The sequence below is a fragment of the Salvelinus namaycush genome, chromosome 16 (genome assembly GCF_016432855.1).
Source record: "Salvelinus namaycush isolate Seneca chromosome 16, SaNama_1.0, whole genome shotgun sequence".
NCBI classification, from domain to species: Eukaryota; Metazoa; Chordata; class Actinopteri; order Salmoniformes; family Salmonidae; genus Salvelinus; species Salvelinus namaycush.
Window position 1 is genome coordinate 25,562,078 of NC_052322.1, and position 21,514 is coordinate 25,583,591.

A 21,514-nucleotide genomic window follows, 5' to 3' on the forward strand; every position below is an offset into this window, starting at 1 on the left:
TTAATTGGTCTTGATAGCTTGATAGCTGTCATGTTAGACATGCTAAACGATTCAAATAGGCATGCGTGTTGTACTGGAATGAAAAAGGCAAAACTATGTGGAAATGGTGGCAAAATTATCCCAAAAATCTGAAATCCCTCTTATCTCCAGCAAAAAAGCTCAACATCTGCTAAAGATCTCAATAGTTTTTTATGCAAGTGGTAAGCTAGGTAGGTGAGTCTAGCTATCCACAATGTCCAGAGATAGAACAAAAATCACAATTCCATCAAAAACAGCACCACTGCTGCCACCAGTGTAACTTTAGGGGCCGCATACATTTGGATGGATGACCTCCTTTAAGCAACGAGACAGATTACTATTTAGGGAGACCCAATTGAATACCATTAGCCAAAACTCAGAAACTGTCTGTCACTTCCTGTTTCAATAAAGCTATTACAATACAATTAATGCATTGGTCAATCAAATAACAGATCATTAAATCCCAGGTAAATAATTAATGACATATTTCCAGAATTAGGTAAACACACAGGTATGTTCTAAAACAGATTCAACACATTGTATACATGCCATGCAAAGGTAACAACTACTCAGAAAATAATCCTACACTAGTCCAATACTTCATCACTAGTATCTGCTCCATAAAGACCAAAAATATAAATAATGCTAATGCTAATAAATATGCTAATCAAACAATAATGATCATAGGCTTAATAATAATACTTGATTATGCTAATATTATAATGCTAATGCTAATTATAATAGTGGACTTCAGATCAAATAAACAGTGTGATAATGTTCATCCATTCTTGCAGGGACTCCATCAGCAACTTATGGTACTCTTCCCTCAAGATGTCCTCCTGCTCTCTGTGGATAACAAGAGCCTCAGTGTCATATATGAGGTACAGTGAAATTATGTTCTCTAGGAAACAATTTCACTGGAACTCCTACAGTATGAACCTGGTGACCTTACCAAGTTTGCCAATTGTCGCTATAGAGTAGATGTTGGTGTGATATACTATGATGTACAGTTTAGAAGATGTTGTAAAATATAGAGGTGATCCAATACTAACCTTTTTCAATTCAAGACAAATGGCACTTCAACCTGTATTTCATAACACTTTAGGGTAGATTGCCTCGGAAAAGCATCACAGCAGTGGAGAGGTCAGCATTACCTGGGAGGCTGGAGTTCGAGTTAGCAGGTTATATACAAAACAGACATAATGTCATACTGCTCTAACATGTTTGTATAATGAGGGAAATTGACTGTAAATTGACCCTCCAAACTGCAAAGAGATCTGTATCAATTCCACTGTATCAAGTGTTGCTGTACGTATTGGTGAAGAGCACTGTACTTCTATTGTATATTGTGTGGCTCAGGTGAACTGATTGAGCCGCTGCAGGTATCTTGCACCTGTCCTGAAGAATATCAGAACTGGATCTTCCAGCTACAACAGGTAAAGTACCATTACAGTCCCATTAAAATGGAACAAAACAAACAGATTGGGAAAACTGTGTGGCTAGCCTTTTGCCTGTGTCTATTGATTCCAATTGAGCCATACATGTACATCTATTTTGTGAAGATGCAGGATGTTAAAAATAAGTTATCTTTGTCTTGAACGTTTTTTACAGAAAAAAGCAAATTAGAGACAAGTCCCAAAAAGTAGTTGCAAAACGACTCAGTAGTGTTTATTTCTTTTCTCTATAGCCGGAAAAAAACCTCCAAGCTACCTCAAACCACCCGGCTCCACCCCTCATGCCAAAAAAACAGAGGAGCAGAAAGGAGTCCCAGGAACCAATGATAATTGCACATTAATGAGACTAACTGACCAATGGCCTCACAAAATAGAAGACTCATGCCTCTTTTCATCAATAGACACTATATTTGTGGATATCATGTATACAGGTCCTTTAGAAAGTATTCATACCCCTTGACTTATTCCACATTTTGTTGTGTTATAGCCTGAATTCAAAATTGATTAAACATATATTTTTTCCTCACCGATCTACATAAAATAGCTCATAATTACAGTGAAAACATGTTTTTAGAAATGTTTGCCAATTTACTGGAAATTAAATACAGAAATATCTAATTTACATAAGCATTCACACCCCTGAGTCAATACATGTTGGAATCACCTTTGGCAGCTGTTACAGCTGTGAGTCTCTCTGGGTAAGTCTCTAAGCGTTTCGACACATGGATTGTATTATTATAATTTTTTTTAAATTAAGCTCTGTCAAAGTGGTTGTTGATCATTGCTAGACAGCCATTTTCAAGTATTGCCATAGATTTTCAAGCCAATTAGTCAAAATTGTAACTAGGCCACTAAGGAACATTCAATGTCATCTTGGTAAGCAACTCCAGTGTATATTTGGCCTTATCTTTTAGGTTATTGTCCTGCTGAAAGGTGAATTTGTCTCCCAGTGTTTGTTGGAGTTTTCCTCTAGGATTTTGCCTGTGCTTAGCCCAATTCCATGTATTTTTATCTTAAAAAACTCCCTAGTCCTTGCTGATGACAAGCACACCCAATAACATGATGCAGCCACCACCATGCTTGAAAATATGAAGAGTGGTACTTAGTGATGTGTTGAATTTGGCCCAAATATAACACTTTGTATTCAGGACTTAAAATACATTTCTTTGCCAAATGTTTTGCAATTTTATTTTAGTGCCTTATTGCAAAAATATGTTTATTCTATACAGGCTTCTTTCTTTTCACTCGGTCATTTAGGTTAGTATTGTGGAGTAACTACAATGTTGTTGATCCATTCTCAGTTTTCTCCCATCACAGCCATTAAACTCTAACTGTTTTAAAGTCACCATTGGCCTCATGCTGAAATCCCTGTGTGGTTTCCTTCCTCTCTGGCAACTGACTTCTACACCTGCATTGCTTGCTGTTTGGGGTTTTAGGCTGGGTTTCTGTCCAGCACTTTGACATCAGCTGATATAAGAAGGGCTTTATAAATACATTTGATTGATTGACTTAGGAAGGATACCTGTATCTTTGTATTGATATACCATCCAAAGTGTAATTAACCCTTCTCCTACAATTTACGTGGCCCTGTGGAAATCAAATTAACATAATAAAAAATGAACATCAAAATCCGTTTGTTTAAGCTAGGGCTTTGTCTCAATCCACTGTATCTGCCAATATCGCCCTTCCGCATATGCGGGAAAAGGTGGCAGAGCTAGAGCGGTGTTTGTCAGACCATAAGACATCCGGAAAATCTGTCTTCTCGAGAAAAGGTCTAAAGCGTCCGAAAGGTTAGGCCTACAAACTATTATGAAAGATGACTCTCCTGATGATGTTCTCCATTTTACTCTACAATCCCCACAAGCTTCACAGGACTCGTCTGAAGTCGGTACAGCCTGTTCTGCAAACTTCTGTCTGCAGCGTCCGAACAGTTTGGTCTACACACTAATATGACCCCTCTGTAGGACGCCCACAAGCCTCCTCTGAAGGTCCCCGGTACCAATTGTTTCCTGAGCTTTCTTATATCTCTCAGATATAGGGCAGACACTTAAAGAACAAACTTCCATTTTATATATATATATTTTTTTACATGTAGTGAATCTGTTATTCAATGCGTTTCTATGGGCTAATAACAGTAACACCAAAGTCAATGTTTCATCTAATAATTTTTTTTTTTTTTTTTTTTTTTATACCTTAAGGGGTCTTAAAATTCTAAATCAAATACTGTAATGATCCTTGGTATGACCATCTTAAAACAATTCCATAAGTTAGCTTCGTAGAACCTCCCTTACCCCAGCTTAGACAGGGTTTAGAGTCTTAACTCTCTAGAGGGTTAATAACTTCACCATGCTGAAAGGGATATTCAATGTCTGCTTTTTTTACCCATCTATCAATAGGTGGACTTCTTTGTGAGGCATTGGAAAACCTCCCTTGTCTGTGTTTGAATCTGTGTTTTAAAGTCATTGAATCCTTATTGACTCAAGACATTTCAGCTCTTCATTTTGAATGAATTTTCAAAACATTATAAAACATAATTCCACTTTGTCATTATGGGGTATTGTGTTTAGGCCAGTGACACAAAATCTCAATTGAATTTATTTTAAATTCAGGCTGTAACACAACAAAATGTGGAAAAAGTCAAGGGTGTGAATACTTTCTGAAGGCACTGTATATGTATATATTATTCAGTCTGGTCCAATGAAATTAAGAGATTCTGGTGAACATTCTTCTACTGTAGGCTACTGTCTATAGTACTCTGCTTCACTAGTGACTGTAATAGCAATGAATAGGCTAAATAGGGAGTTGATTTTTTGTGAACTGATTGTACAATATTTTTCGTAGAATCTCTGTGAACCAAAATAGAAAATCTAGTGCTGTTCATGACCTTTTCCATATTTTCTGTTATGATTGTTCTTGAAATGTACAGACTCAATAAAAAGTTGTGTTCTTATTATGTACAATACTTATATGTACAGTACAAGTAACTCAAACTTTATGTCATGGTCACAAACATTCAGGCTTCACCTACATATTATTATATGAAACAATTTCAGCAGTGGTCATATAAAACACTGAAAAGTATGTGCATTTATTTCAGGGGTAAAACATTTAAAGTATTGTGTTCACAACCAGAAATCTCAAGTAGCGCATGTATTATTAGTCTTTTGTTATTTATATTTCTCTACTATAAGTTCTAAGATTTGTTAAAATGGTATGGCATATTTTTAGCAGACCCTGGCCCTCATAAATTACAGTCATAATAGTAAATTAGCCATTACTCATTTAAACAAGTACATCTACACTATGTAAATGTACATCATTATCTCCATAGAGAATAACCAGCTATAGGAGGATAAAGAAATACACAACAGCAAACATTTAAATTAGTACTAACAACTTTTTTTTAAACTATATTTAAAAAATATTTAATGTGTCACTGGAATGGTGAACATCTGCATGTAGATGGTAGTAGTGGTTAGTCAATAATATAATGTGCTACTATCTTAATTTTTGTCTACGCGTAAACAACTCTTATTGTCAATAGGGTGTAACTAACAGTGAAAGTCAAAAGACAGGGAAGATGTACAAACACTGTAGTTCTTAATGTTTTGTACAAAGTGATGTCTGAAATTATGTTTATTCCGATTACAGTGTTTGGGGGCAAAGAAAAATGCTTGGTTTCTGATACAGTATTCCCGTAGTTGTGTTACAGTAGTTGTACTGTATATGCAGTCATAGCAAGCATGAGTGAAAGAAAATTACTGCTATGCAGCTGGATAACCATATTTTTTAAGAATATTGCTTATGCTTGAGCTATGCCAAAAATACTGTCCTTCTGAGCACCTGCAGACTAAATAAAACTCCCACATCCAGATCATCTGAAACTGCTGTTGTTTAACTGGTGTTACCAACCCCTCCTTTACGCTACTGCTACTCTCTGTTCATCATATATGCATAGTCACTTTAACGATACCTACATGTACATACTACCTCAATAAGCCTGACTAACCGGTGTCTGTATATAGCCTTGCTACTCTTATTTTCAAATGTATTTTTACTGCTGTTTTATTTCTTTACTTACACACACACACACACACACACACACACACACACACACACACACACACACACACACACACACACACACACACACACACACACACACACACACACACACACACACACACACACACACACACACACACACACACACACACACACCTTTTTTTCCGCACTATTGGTTAGAGCCTGTAAGTAAGCATTTCACTGTAAGGTCTACACCTGTTGTATTCGGCGCACGTGACAAATAAACATTGATATGATTTGATTTGCATAAAAGCTGGGTCTAATGGATACGGGTTGAGAGTTGCTGCCCTGTTTGATTGGACATTACAAGTGTAAATGAAAAGCTGCAGGATGGAAAGGACACTTAAAAGAGTTCCTCTTCCAGTTTCTGTGTGACACACTTAATGCGGATGTTTTCTCTGAGGTTGCGGAGACGCGCACTGCGACTTGTGATCTCCTCCACGTTGGTTTTGGGGAACCAGCCCCGCTCCCCGTCTGACAGCCGAATGCCCTCCACCCAGCCTGTGGATACACAATACACAACAACCTCAGCAAACAAAAACACACCCAGTGACATTATCACTTGTGTGGTCTATTTGTGGTGGTTTAAGACTCAAGCTTTGGGTTTTACACATGATAGAAAACTGCTATGAACTACTTTTAGGGTAAAGGAGAAAATGTAAAGGGTTTTTATTTTACTGAAGTTGCTGTTTAAAGTTTATACTTATGATGATAGAGTTTAATGTGAGCTTGCCAAAGGGAGTTTCTCACCGTCACTTGTAATGGTCTTGGCTTGAAGAATATCAGCCTTCTCCAATGTAAGCTCGTCATGCTCTTGGGCCTGGTAACTCTTGATGCATTGAACTTGGGAAAGATCTGAGAGGAGAAACAACCAAATGTTTATAAATTACTGAAAAGGCTGTACTTCTGTTAAAATCAATTTAAAAAATATTTTAAAACGTAATGCAATATTTTCCAAGTTACAGTAAATGAAACAACAGAAGCTCAGTGACATGACTGAAGTTGGTTTATAAGTCATTGAAATACTTATTCAGCACTGCAAGATGTGACTGCTTATGATCCAGACTATTGATAAAGCAGCTACTTACCATCATTCTCAGTGGCCTGCTCAATATCTTCCAAAGGATCAGAGGGGAACATGGCTGTGATCCATCTTTGTTTCCCACTCCTGGGAAGAAACAAAACCCACGTAGAGGCTGTCAGTTCCTACTTTATCACTACCATTACATATCATGATAGTGGTATGTATAGCAGCTCACTCAGTATGGGCCTTGAGAAGGATCTGGTGTTTGAGTTGCCGGCCTTCACACAGCTGCAGGTGGAAGATGAAACCTGAGATGCCCTGAAGCTTCTGACTGAGGTCCTTCACCTTCAGCTGCCCGATCTTAGCGTGAACAAACACCATGAACTTCCACGTGCTGCAGACAGACCAGAGACAGGAATTTGTCAATGTATGCCATGCATCACTCAATCAACCAACATGTATGACATACAGTAACGCCATACATAGTGTTGCATAGTGTGGCAGAGCATAGCATAGCTCAGCATACTGTAGCATGGCATAACGCCATACATATAAAACACTGTTTTCTTTCTATTCTCCCTCTACATTGTACATCTTTAGTACTCACTCCTTCCTCCTGGACAGCAGAAGACAGTCATTGAACAGATGCAGGTACACAGGCCTTGTGGGCAACTTGAACTTTGACCCAGAAATACTCATGGTCTGTGTGTCCACTTCTAGCAGTTCTCCATGCTTGACCAGCCAGCGAGACTGGGAGATCAGAGGGAATATCTAAAAGGGGAGATGTATGTGATTAATGAGCATGAATGAACAGTTATTTAATTATTACTGGGGTTAGATGCATGTGGTTTCTTTACTTGCAATCTACAATGGGCAAACATTATATGGTTAATCTATACTATGGCAATAATAAGAAATAGGATTTGTTGTTGTCCTAAACCATTGATTCCCAGCAGTGGATAGGGGAATATACTGTACATGAATATACAGTAGGTGTACTGAGAATGAATAAGGTTGTTCCTAATGAGAGATGTTTTCATCTACCTTGCCCTCAAAGTGGATCTTCTTATTGAGGTGAATGAGCTCTTCCATCCTCTTCATTGACTGCACACTGGAGTTACATTCCTTTATAATCTGTTGTGATAAGAACGGTTACTTCAATGTTTTAGGCAATATAGTCTATTAGTAAAAAGTTTAATCATTTCTCTATTATTTATTTTGTATAACGACCAAAAATGTACCAAACTTCAACTTTTGGTATATTTTGTATTTTATGCTACCTTTTTCAGCTCATTGAAGGCCTTGGTGGCTGTGTCCTCATCCCTAGAGCCTGGTGTTGTCCTCTTTAGGATATTCTATAAGATAGAAGGTAGAACATTTTGGATCTCAACTTTCACCTCAGGACACTGCAAAGCCTGCTGCTGTATATTTGCCTATTCACTGGTCAGTAACTTGATGTAAGGTAGAGTAATTGTTTTGTCCCTACAGCCAGTCATGAATAGTTTAATTCTATGGTGAACAAGGGTGCTCTATCGTACCTCCACCAGCATCTTGAGCCGTGTGATCCTCTGGAAGGGGAGTATGAGGAAGGAGGCGAGGGGAAGACGCTGGCAGATGGGGTCTTCTTCCAAACGAGCCAGGATACCTGGGAAGCGAGGATTCTCCTGTCTACAGAGACAAAAATCACTTCAAATCTAGCAATATTGTCAGAAAAAACCTTCACTGGTATGGATTGGAGATATATGTGTATATGTGACTCACCACCTGGATTTGGTCTTATGTAGCAAAATTTGAAATGTTTTTTATTTTTTACATTGGATAAAAGTAGAGACTCAGAGCTACAAAATGGTATATCATACACTGCATTTGAGGAACAAATGGAAAGTAATTCTGCTTTAAAAGTTGATCAACTTGTAAACTCACTTTTGAGAAAATGGCCTTTGAATGTTTTGGCATCTAGTGAGGAGCTCTTCTTTGTCTACACTCATTCAGCATCGTTCACACCCTCTTAAGCTTTAGCCCCACCCATCTCGTTTCGCTATCGGAGCGAATGATTGGATAACATGAAAACAGCCTAACCAGCTCTGCTGGCAACAATTTCATTACGCTTTTTTGCAGATGTTTACTGACACTGGCCATATTCAATGGGTGTTGTACACGCGTCACGTAACGTTAGCTAACGAGCCAGCCAGCTAATAGTAGCTAGTTAAACAACAATAAACAGTGCCAACAATGCCACAGTGCTGGGAGCTAACCAACCAGGTTCAATGTTAGCTAGCTAACATTAGGCTCTAACTAGAAAAGCAAATGTCTCTGGAATATGAATAATAATGTCAGCTAGGGAGCCAGCCAACTAACGTTAGCTAGCTAGCTAACAGTACACTTTAGCTTAAGACATATAACTATCTAGGTAAACAATGAACCTAGCTATGTAAACAAAGTGTAAATTCAAAAACGTCACGTAACGTTAGCTAACAAGCCAGCCAGCTAACGTTAGCTAGTTAAACAACAACGAACAGTGCCAACAATGCCACAGTGCTGGGAGCTAACCAACCAGGTTCAATGTTAGCTAGCTAACAACATTAGGCTGTCATTAGCTAGCTCACAACATTTTTTTAAAGTTCAAACGGCTCTCCTGTGAAGTCGTGACTTGCAACATACACCTAGTTTCCTGAATTGGTTCACATATATCTGTGGTCATGAACCCTGTTTCTGAAGAGCTACAGGGTTTCGTTCCAACCCAGCACTAGCACACTTGGTCTTGATGATTAGTTGAACCAGGTGTGTTAGTGCTGGGCTGGAACAGAAGCCTGCACACCGTCGATATCCATATGTATAAAGTGACAATTCGAGCGTGTGTACTAGGCACTGAGCAACATAATTTGCATTATACTTACGGTCTCAAATGTGCAACAAAGCAAAATAGATTACACACAAAGTAAGACTGCTCACAACATGCGCTGGTAGGTCTGTTCCTGGTAGGCCTGGTTGGTCACGTAGGGGAGGTAGACCCTGCGCAGGGCGGGACAGTGGGCCAGGACGATGTCAGACACGTCAAAACGCAAGATATCCTCCTCCAGCCTGTGCTCCAGGTCCTGCAGGAACCTAGAGAGAGAGGTGAAAGGAAGAGAGAGAAAGGAAGAGAGGGAGTAACAAAGAAAGTGAAAGATTCAGAGAAAATCGAGTGTGGGATCGAAACAGAGAGAGATATTGAAAGCAGTGGGGCTACGCTACCTGCCATCCATGACCTCTATACCAGGCAGTGTCAGAGGAAGGCCCCTAAAAATGGTCAAAGACTTCAGCCACCCAAGTCATAGATTGTTCTCTCTACTGCACGGCAAGCAATACCGATGCAGCAAGTCTTGAACCAACAGGACCCTGAACAGCTTCTATCCCCAAGCCATAAGACTGCTAAATAGTAAGTTAAATAGTTAACCAATAGCTACCTGGACTATCTGCATTGACCCTTTTGGCACTACCTCTTTTAACTCATCACATATGCTGCTACTTAAAAATAAATATATACACTGCTCAAAAAAATAAAGGGAACACTCACATGTTGTGAGTTTCCTGTAAACAACACAATGTAACTCCAAGTCAATCACACTTCTGTGAAATCAAACTGTCCACTTAGGAAGCAACACTGATTGGCAATAAATTTCACATGCTGTTGTGCAAATGGAATAGACAACAGGTGGAAATTATAGGCAATTAGCAAGACACCCCCAATAAAGGAGTGGTTCTGCAGGTGGTGACCACAGACCACTTCTCAGTTCCTATGCTTCCTGGCTGATGTTTTGGTCACTTTTGAATGCTGGCGGTGCTTTCACTTTAGTGGTAGCATGAGACGGAGTCTACAACCCACACAAGCGGCTCAGGTAGTGCAGCTCATCCAGGATGGCACATCAATGCGAGCTGTGGCAAGAAGGTTTGCTGTGTCTGTCAGCGTAGTGTCCAGAGCATGGAGGCGCTACCAGGAGACAGGCCAGTACATCAGGAGACGTGGAGGAGGCCGTAGGAGGGCAACAACCCAGCAGCAGGACCGCTACCTCCGCCTTTGTGCAAGGAGGAGCAGGAGGAGCACTGCCAGAGCCCTGCAAAATGACCTCCAGCAGGCCACAAATGTGCATGTGTCTGCTCAAACATTCAGAAACAGACTCCATGAGGGTGGTATGAGGGCCCGACGTCCACAGGTGGGGGTTGTGCTTACAGCCCAACACCGTGCAAGACGTTTGGCATTTGCCAGAGAACACCAAGATTGGCAAATTCGCCACTGGCGCCCTGTGCTCTTCACAGATGAAAGCAGGTTCACACTGAGCACATGTGATAGACGTGACAGAGTCTGGAGACGCCGTGGAGAACGTTCTGCTGCCTGCAACATCCTCCAGCATGACCGGTTTGCGGTGGGTCAGTCATGGTGTGGGGTGGCATTTCTTTGGGGGGCCGCTCAGCCCTCCATGTGCTCGCCAGAGGTAGCCTGACTGCCATTAGGTACCGAGATGAGATCCTCAGACCCCTTGTGAGACCATATGCTGGTGCGGTTGGCCCTGGGTTCCTCCTAATGCAAGACAATGCTAGACCTCAGCAGTTCCTGCAAGAGGAAGGCATTGATGCTATGGACTGGCCCGCCCGTTCCCCAGACCTGAATCCAATTGAGCACATCTGGGACATCATGTCTCGCTCCATCCACCAACGCCACGTTGCACCACAGACTGTCCAGGAGTTGGCGGATGCTTTAGTCCAGGTCTGGGAGGAGATCCCTCAGGAGACCATCCGCCACCTCATCAGGAGCATGCCCAGGCGTTGTAGGGAGGTCATACAGGCACGTGGAGGCCACACACACTACTGAGCCTCATTTTGACTTGTTTTAAGGACATTACATCAAAGTTGGATCAGCCTGTAGTTTGGTTTTCCACTTTAATTTTGAGTGTGACTCCAAATCCAGACCTCCATGGGTTGATAAATTTGATTTCTATTGATAATTTTTGTGTGATTTTGTTGTCAGCACATTCAAATATGTAAAGAAAAAAGTATTTAATAAGAATATTTCATTCATTCAGATCTAGGATGTGTTATTTTAGTGTTCCCTTTATTTTTTTGAGCAGTGTATATATTATTGAATATCCGAAACATAAAATATACTTGCAGTGAAGCCGCTCAACAACTACATCAGACCAATCATCCAACAGACTCCCATTCAGAGCAACACACAGAAGCGTCCAGGTTCAATGCCCTGCTCAAGGGGAGCGTTGACAGATCTTCCACCAGGCCAAGAAACGTGAACCCGAACCCTCCAAGATCCCCCCAAAGTTCCCCAATAGCTGTCCTGCAACCATTCGAGACCCCTCCCACAGTCACCCCCCCCCCCCCCGCCCCCCAAGAAGAAGAAGAAAAAAATATATACAATTAAAGAGAAAAAAGGAAGACAGAAGAAAACAGCAAACAATGCAAAAAATTTATAAATATATATATATAATACATTTAAAACAAAGGACATCAAAGATAACTAAAATCATAACAGCAATGCCAACTGTATATGTTTGTGTGCATGTCTGGCACTATTACATGTATGTGTGTGTTCTTGTATGCGTTTATTTGAATGAGTGTGTGTGTATATTCATGTGTACTAACACCTGCACGGCATCAGCCTCATGCAAACCGGCATTAGTTGTAAAAACACTGCCCCTCAGTGTCATTTAAACATACTTTTTATCATGTTTTATTTTGTTTGAAAAAGAGAGATACTTTGAAAAAAGTATTATTTTCAATTAAACGAAAATGAGACATGGCAATCTGCACAAAGGCAAAAAGGCTATTATAAAACAATGGATGAGCTTTTCTTAGTAATCTACTTGAGAACCATTTAGGCTTCAAGTAAAACTTTTGAACAAGTGAAGCTTTTAGAGAGGTTTAGTGCTTTTATATTTAATAATCTCAACCCACCCAATTCATATTCATTATATAGATAGGCAAGTTTTATTTTGTCTGGTTTAGCGTCCCAGATAAAGCGAAATATTTTTTGCTCATATGATTTGAAAAATGAATAATCAGGAGTAGGCAGTGCCATAAGTAAGTGAGTAAACTGAGATATGACTAAGGAGTTAATCAGGGCAATTTTTCCATAAATAGACAGGTATTTACCTCTCCGTGGTTGCAGGATCTTGTCTATTTTTACAAGTTTTCTATTGAAATTCATTGTGGAGAGCTTATTTATATATTTTGTGATATGAATTCCAAGTATGTCTACTTCACCATCAGCACATTTTATAGGTAAACTGCAGTGTAATGTAAAAGTTGTATTTTTTAAAGATCCAATACATAATATTGTACACTTATCATAATTAGGTTTTAGTCCAGAGAGTACAGAAAAGTTCGCTAGATCTTCAATGAGACATTGCAGGAATCTAGCTTGCGGACTTAATATAAAACTTGAGTCATCAATATACATGGACACCTTTGTTTTTAAGCCTTGGATTTCAAATCCTCTAATGTTGTTATTGGATCTGATTTTAATAGCTAGCATTTCGATGGCCATAACGAATAGATATGGTGACAGAGGACACCGTTGTTTAACTCCTCTTGACAGTTCAAAACTCTCTGAGAAGTAGCCGTTATTGACTATTTTACACCTGGGGCTACTATACATAATTTTTTACCCATTTTATAAGAGAATTACCGAAATTGGAAAAATCCAGGCATTTATAAATAAAATCCAGTCTTACTTTATCAAATGCCTTTTCAAAATCCGCTATAAATACCAGGCCTGGCTTCTTAGATGTTTCATGATGTTCTATTATTTCTAGTAGTTGTCATATATTATCTCCAATGTATCGTCCATGTAAAAAACCTGTCTGATCAGGATGAACAATACCTGGTAAAACCCTTTTAATTCTGAGTGCTATGCATTTCACTAGTATTTTTGCATCACAATATTGAAGTGTAAGGGGCCTCCAGTTTTTAAAATAGACTGGGTCTTTATATTTGCCATCTGGGTCTTGTTTTAATAATAGAGAAATAAGACCTTCCTGCTAAGTACATGACAGACTACCATTTCTATAGGAGTAGTTAAAACAAATCTAACAATGGAGCTTTTAGAATATCAAAAAAGGCTTGCTATACCTCTACCGGTATGCCATCAAGCCCTGGGGTTTTTCCAGACTGAAAGGATTTAATAGCCTCAAAAAGTTCTTCCTCTGTAATTTGGCCTTCGCATTGATCTTTTTGTAAATTTGTTAATTTTCCATTTTTTATATTATTTGGAAAGAATTCCTTACCGTAATCTTCATTCAGTGGGAGAGGATGAGACAGAAAAGAGAACATCTGTCTAAAATAGTTAGCTGCCTCTTTTAAAATATAATTCAGAGAATCATAGATGACTCCGTCTTCAGTAACGAGTTTCTGCAAATTCTTTTTGTTAGCTTTCTGTATTGGAGATTCAGGAATAATTTTGTGCATTTTTCTCCATATTCCATCTAGTTTGCTTTATTTTTGTTCTTTTTTTTCATTCTTGAATAAGTTCCTCAAGTTCTTTTTGTTTTTCCTCTAACTTATTTTGTATCTCTGTAGTATCGTTTTTATTGCTACTACCTGTACTATTAGTTCATGGATTTCCCTTGTTAGTCTTTTCTCTTTAGCCAGAAACTGCTTTTTTATTATTGATGAATATTGAATTGAATGACCTCTGAAGGAACATTTAAAGGTATCCCAAACAATAAAGGGATTTGCTGAACCTATGTTATACTGGAAAAATTCAGTTATAAATTATTTTGTCTTAGTTAAAAATAAGTTGTCCTCCAGTAAACTTTGATTAAATTTCCAATATACCCGTCCACGTGGAAAATCTATAAGAGTTTTGTGAATGCCAATTAGATGATGATCCGATCGCATTCTGTCTCCTATTAAAACTTTTTTAACCTTTGATGCAAGATAGAAAGAGACAAGAAAGTAGTCAAGATGACTAGCTTAATTAAGTCTCCTCCACGTACGTATATCTCACTAGTTTTTAGTATCCAAATATCCACTATTTCTAATGTGTCCATAATATTTGTGATTTCCTTCAGGGCACGGTGATGATAGTTTGTAGAGTGATTCCCTTTACAGTCCAATGAGGTACTTAACACTGTGTTATAGTCTCCTACCATAATGATTTGATCATTTGTTGCCTGTAAGTTCAATAAATTGGTATAAATGTTTTTGAAGAAGTATGGATCATCCTGATTTGGACCATATAGATTAATGAGCCAAATCTCTTTTTTGTCCACTTGCATATTCAAAAGGATCCACCTTCCTTGCGAATCATTCCTGACTATTTGCACATTCAGATCGAAATTTTTGTTAATTAATATCATCACACCTTTTGAGTTCCTTTGTCCATGACAGAAAATGATTCCACCACCCCATTCCTTTTCCCACGCAACTTCATCTAAGGATGTTGTGAGTTTCCTGTAAACTGTATATGTTATATTCCTTTTCTCTTAGCCACGTAAAGACTGATCTTTTTTTTATTTTTTTATCTGCTAAACCGTTATAATTATAACTGGCTATACTTATTTCACCCCTTACCATAACTAGACACTATTCTCAGTCTAAATTGACCATAATTAGTGCTTCTAAAGTTACTGCCATCAGAGGTATTATGACGGTCAAAACTAGAGTTTTCAAATGTCTGATATTTAGAATTCAAGAAGTAGGTTCTAGCAATATTTGTTTTATTCCCTTGCCTGTATGCCTGTGAGCCAATGCCACAGATGTTAGAACATTGAGACAAGATATTATGTGTGTAGTAAATCTGAGTATGTTGATGTGTATGATATTGGATATGATTTCGTGAGAGTGTGTACGATGTCTGTATAAGAGTAAGACTATAATGTGTGATGTCCAAAAAATAATAACTCTGCCTGGTTGAGTGTCTATGTGTGTAACATGTAGTGCGTATAGCCTTGATATTCATGATGATAATTGTAATCCATATCGTATCACCGTCATAGTTGCATCATAATTACCTTTAACATCATTGAAAAACACATCCCAGCATTTCCATAGCAATTGATGTTTCACATGATCAAAAAAGAGACCTTGCATTACTTTAGACCTTATATTACTCTCACTACAGTACAAATGTATTCCGTACAATATGTTATTATTCCCCAATGCCTCTATTCTGATATCTCCCCTTGCTTGCTGTAAACATATATAAACTTGCAGACAAATACATAAAAAATATAGAAAAACAATAAACACATAACATTTTAAAACAGTTATTGACAATAGAGAGAGAGAAGAGAAGAAGAACGAGAGCGAGATCAGCTGTGTGTGTGTATGTATGTATAAGTCCGTATGTGTAAGCGAGCATGTAATTGAGTACGTGTGTGTTCATATCCACTTCATAATGTTTAGATATTTTTACAGTTCCCATACCTTCTTTTTTTCGTAACCTGAATTCCCTGTAGAATTTAGTACAGCCATGGTGTTATGGAGCTGTCTCGGAATAGCTGTCCATCTATAAAGAGCTTGTCCACAATGATAAAGGCACGCTTACCCTTCTCCCGTTGTTGACTTTGTACTGGCATACAGTCTCTTACGACGTTCGTTTTTCTCCCTTGGAAATTGGTAATTGAGACCGAATTTGGTCCCTTTAAGCTCCCTTCCCCTGCTTTTGATCAGCTCCTTTTGTTGGTAGTGTTCAAATTTTGTGATGATCGTGGTCCCGTGTGGCTCAGTTGGTAGAGCATGGCGCTTGCAACGCCAGGGTTGTGGGTTCAATTCCCACGGGGGGACCAGGGTTCAATTCCCACGGGGGGACCAGGATGAATATGTATGAACTTTCCAATTTGTAAGTCGCTCTGGATAAGAGCGTCTGCTAAATGACTTAAATGTAAATGATCGGTCGAGGACCCTTGGTCTTGTCGGTCAAAGCTCCAAGTCTTTGTACTCGGTGGAAAGCCACCTTGTTTACAGTCTCTATAGGAAGTTTCAAGGCGGATTGCATGGATTCTCTGATCGCGCCCTCTGGATTATTGGATGCTTCATCAGGAATCTCAGGGGAAAAAATGATTTTCACACATGCTACGACTTTGTATGTCTAGTAGCGACTCCTTCATCACCCTATTTTCCCTGAATAGACAATCCATGTTGGAATCGTGTATTTTTACCTTGGCTGTGAGTGCCTTGCTGCTACTGTTTATGTTTATGTATGCTGCTGCTACTGTTTATTATCTATCCTGTTGCCAGTGGTGGAAAAAATACCCAATTGTCATACCTGAGTAAAAGTAAAGATACCTTAATAAAAAAGGACTCAAGTAAAAGTGAAAGTCACCTAGTAAAACACTACTTGAGTAAAACTCATTTTTTTTTTTTTTTTATCTACTTAAGTATCAAAAGTAAATGTAATTGCTAAAATATACTTAAGTATCAATAGTAAAAGTATACATCATTCCTAATATTAAATCAAACAAGACGGCATGATTTTAATGTAAAAAAAAAAAAAGATGGATCGCCAGGGGCACACTCCAACACTCACACATCATTTACAAACAAAGCATTTGTGTTTAGTGAGTCTGCCAGATCAGAGGCACTAGGGATGACCAGGCATTTTCTTCTGATAATTGCATTAATTTTTCTGTCCTGCTAAGCATTCAAAATGTATCAAGTACTTTTAGGTGTCAGGGAAAATGTATGGACTAAAAAGTATATTATTTTCTTTAAGTAGTACTTTAAAGTATTTTTACTTAAGTACTTTACACCACCGCCTGTTGCCTAGTCACTTTATCTCTTCCTATATGTACATATCTACCTCAATTACCTCGTACCCCTGCACATCTACTTGGTACTGGTACCCTGTATATATTATCGTTACTCATTGTGTATTTATTCCTTGTGTTATTATTTTTCTATTATTTCTCTTTTTTTCCTCTCTGCATTGTTGGGAAGGGCCCATGAGTAAGCATTTCACTGTTAGTCTACACCTGTTTGTGACAAATCAAATTTGATTTGAAGAGAAACAGAAGAATATGAAAAACCAAGACTGAAAAAACAGAGAATCTCATGACATACATTCATTTTACTATACTGTACCTCTCACTGACGTCCTTGACCTCGGGGAGCTTGGAGAAGAGCCACTGTCTGTCCTGGGTCCCCAGACACTCCCCCAGCTCCTGGGACAGCATAAAATGGTCCACTGCGATGGTCAGGCTCCGAATGTACGACGCCTCTGACGTCACCAGCTCAAACTTGGCCTGTGATGAGGAGACATTATGGGCCTTTAGGAAACAATAGGCACACCTCTCACTCACAATTAAAAACATGATACTTTATTTATCTAAATATGAAAAATTAAATACTTTATCTAAATATTAAAATCATGACGTTATCATGAGACATTATGGGGAAACAGAGTTCAAATAAATCTATGAATTTAATGTTTTGATCAAATGTTATATCAAAATATGTTATGTTAACGAAATAGGTAATCCATCCCATAGATGAAACAGATCAACTTGGCTGGCTAATTGGATATGCTAAAAGCCTGTAGTGCTGCCATAGACATGGATAGAGGCTGCAATTTCCACAAAAGATAGGACATCGGGCACACCTTCTATCCATCTCTATGAGTGCTTCCCAAATCCCAATCTGGCTTGATGTCATCCTCATGTTCTCACCTCCTGTAGTTTGCGCTCCACGTTGCTGAAGTTGTCCAGCTGACCACTGGTCCGGACATCAGGGATGTCTTGCCACAGCGAGAAGGCGGAGCCTCGTGACGAGGAGCAAAAGGAGCTGGATGGAGACAGATTAGATGGAGATGGAGTCTCCCCAGCCCCTTCCTCCCTTAGCCCCTCCTCCTCAGCACCTGGCTCCCCCCCCTGCTGCCTTAGGATTTCTCGGTTGATTGCAACATCACTGTACTCCTGGTACAGAATTGCTGAGGAGAGAGAAAGAGAGAGAGAGATGAGAATATTGAGTAAGAAGAGTACATAGGGGTGATTGAGAATTAAAATCAATATTGCAGAAAGTAAAAAAAATACTTTCAGATATTATGTTGTTATGTAGCATGTGGTTGAACGAGAGTGGATACCATTGATAATGGAGGTGGAGAAGGGAGGTGGAATGAACCAAATTTTTGACACAAGTGGAAAGTAAGACTCACAGCTGGGGAGAAACCGTGACAGACGATTGGATCTGCTGACTGTGGGAGGAGTGCACCAATCATCCTCAATGGATTTCTTCCTCAAACTGTGGGAAAGTAGTATTTATACTTGTTATAACAGTGTTATTCACAGTGGACAACTTTACAACCCACTTCCAGCTAAGATTTGTAGTTTCAATTTGTGAGTTTAACTTTGATATAATACACCCATTTTAGCTGTTAAAACACACTTTTTGATTGTGAATCCGGTGCTACGTCGATGTTGTTGCGTATTATTGTCAGCAGATGGCAGTTGCGGTGCAGGTCCTACTGGACTATGGGGGGCGCTGTCACTGGCACCACCTGAGCCACGATGCCTGGAAGTGGACTTATCTGGAGAGGAAGAAAGTAGATGGAGGTGGATGGAACCTAGCAAACACACAACCACTACAGAATGTTGTCTCAAGATTAAACATCCTCTTACATAGAAAACAGCTTTCCAAAATTGGTTATAGCATTTGCTGTCAAAAACCTCATGTCTAACACATCCCACTGCAGTGGTGCTCAACCCTGAGGCAGGACACTCACAGTCAGAGCTGAAGTTGCTGGGGTTCTGCTTGTCGCGGGAGGCCACGCGAGCTGACAGCGACTTGCCAAGCTTTAGTGTGAACGAGTTCTTCCTCTGGGAAAGCTGTAGCCGTGAGATCAGTTCCGAGGCTGAGAAGCGACGCCGCTCGTGTTCCGCCATACTGGAGCGGGCTAAAGAGCTTCCTCCGGTGGCCGAGGAATTCTCTACAGCCCCACAGTTCAAGACAGATGAGTGCTCTGACAACTGCAGCGGCTCTGCGGAAAAAGGTGGAGTCTTTCGGGGGTTGGGTCCCCCCCCTGTTGATGAGGGACTCGTGGCATCTACAGGGTCTCCCCCGATGTCCTCCTCCAGGAAGGAATCGAAGGGTCCGGGGAAGAGGTAGTCGCCATCCAGAATGGGGCTGGCCAGAGAATCATCACTCAGGCTGTCTGGTGAGTACACTCGCATCTTACGCCCTAGGACACAACACAAAAAAGACTGAGGTGAAGACTTCTCTGCAAACTAAAGCCAGTCATATTGGATATGGCCTTGTACAAAATATTTCCGAAGTAAGATTTGAAGTGTGATTTTGATGTCCTACAGATGACAAAATGAAGGGGGAAAGAAACATTCTCCTGATGAGGACTAACAGAGAGTTGACAAAGTGGAATGGATAGATACTGTACTTACGGATTGACTTTTCCTTGAGTGAGCCCTGTGACGTCCTCCTCTGGGGTCGACAGGTGTCTGGGGTCTGCAGCTCCGGAGGCTCATGTGAGGATGGAGAGCCAGGTGGCTGAGAGTTACAGTAGTCTGTGTCCCTGTACAGGGAGGACAGAGGGAGGAACAGGGGCAGGCTGAGGGCTGTGTGGAGGGGACGAAACACCGTCGACACCACCATGGGTCTCTCACACTTCTCTTGCCCTGGAGTGTCAGTCCTCCTATCTTCCCGGATAAAAAGCTCAACGTCGCCCCCTAGCATCTGAGAGTCTGAACTCAGGTCCATATCAGTATCAGTGTCTTGATCAGGGTTACTCCTCCAGCCGCCATTTTCTGCTTCAGTCCTTGTGTGTTTGCGATGATTCAGAGGCAAAGGGGTGGAGTGCTGAGCGTCTGCAGTAGGTGATCCATGGCCGTTGTCGCTGGGGGTCACAGGCGGCTGCAGCTCCTGCTGACACACGGCAATGTGGTTGTGCTGGCACTGCCGCAGGAGAGGCCTGTCGTCCCGGGCCTCGCTCAAAGCCTGGGACTCGCCTGAGACCGGGAACCACATGCTGGGACACTCTCCTCGGCAACGGAAGGCATGGAGGTGAGGCTGGAAGTCAGGGAGAGGGGAGAATCCATACCCGGGAAGCATGACTGAGAGAACACATGGGAAATGCAGAAGAAAGGAGAAACAAGTTTTTATGCTAACATAGTATCCTCTTGCCATGTCTGGTAAAACAGCACCCACTGAGCATGGTTACATGCACACAATAATACAATTATTATGGATAGTCAGATTAATATAATAGTGTGTTTAAAACATTTACATGCTTTGCAAGAATAACCATTTCCCTAATAATCCTGTTTACATGGACATATTTGAAATCAGGCTACCTGATGGGACTTAAATGCAGAAAATCGGTTTTACCACAGTGACCATGTTATTTTTGCAGGGGTATCTGTGTTCGGACATATAAAGTTTGCATGTTAAACTCACTTCACTCACGCATATAAGGGAGGCTTGCGCTACAGGTGCTGGCACATGTGCAGATCGAATTCACAGCCGTACTGCTGATTAAACTGTTTACATGTCTAATAATTTGAAAGAAAAAAGGAAACCAGGTGTTTTAATAGACGTATGCTTACTTAGATTTTGACAAGCAGAGTAAGGTGTTTACATGACTATTTCCATACTTGGCCTTGTGCCATAATCAGTTTAATATCGAATGATGTGTGCACTCAGTGTAGGCTATATTGTATTCACTAATCACTATTAAAGGAACACTTCATCATTTGGTCTCTCATTCAGGCTTCCCTCTATACGAGACATGATATGTTAAATTGAAAAACTGAGTGAGACAGCTATTAACCACTGGTGGAGACAGTTATATCCTTATATGGAAGGTGTTGCTGTTGTACATAAAGCAAACCTGTGTCGTTTTGTACCAAATGCAGTACAAAACCACTCATCCGCTAGTTAGTTTATAGTTTGTGTATGCCAAAACAAACCAATCAGGTCCCCTTCACAAATAATTGTC

At 40.0% G+C, this 21,514-nt stretch overlaps 1 protein-coding gene across 1 annotated transcript in view; it reads right to left on the bottom strand.

The window, feature by feature from the left end:
• Positions 1-5,732: 5,732 nt before the first annotated feature.
• arhgef19 (Rho guanine nucleotide exchange factor (GEF) 19) overlaps positions 5,733-21,514 on the bottom strand; it is a 31,542-nt gene continuing 15,760 nt past the window's right edge. Inside the window, exons 2-14 of the mRNA XM_039011495.1 lie at positions 19,962-20,630; positions 19,292-19,747; positions 18,240-18,499; positions 17,656-17,816; positions 9,535-9,687; positions 8,121-8,250; positions 7,863-7,937; positions 7,627-7,716; positions 7,190-7,353; positions 6,818-6,976; positions 6,647-6,726; positions 6,309-6,413; positions 5,733-6,059 (exon numbers count right to left, since the gene is read on the bottom strand). Of these exons, the coding sequence (XP_038867423.1) occupies positions 5,902-6,059; positions 6,309-6,413; positions 6,647-6,726; positions 6,818-6,976; positions 7,190-7,353; positions 7,627-7,716; positions 7,863-7,937; positions 8,121-8,250; positions 9,535-9,687; positions 17,656-17,816; positions 18,240-18,499; positions 19,292-19,747; positions 19,962-20,628 (2,658 nt within the window). The 5' untranslated portion in view covers positions 20,629-20,630 and the 3' untranslated portion in view covers positions 5,733-5,901. The remainder of the gene's footprint in view (positions 6,060-6,308; positions 6,414-6,646; positions 6,727-6,817; positions 6,977-7,189; positions 7,354-7,626; positions 7,717-7,862; positions 7,938-8,120; positions 8,251-9,534; positions 9,688-17,655; positions 17,817-18,239; positions 18,500-19,291; positions 19,748-19,961; positions 20,631-21,514) is intronic.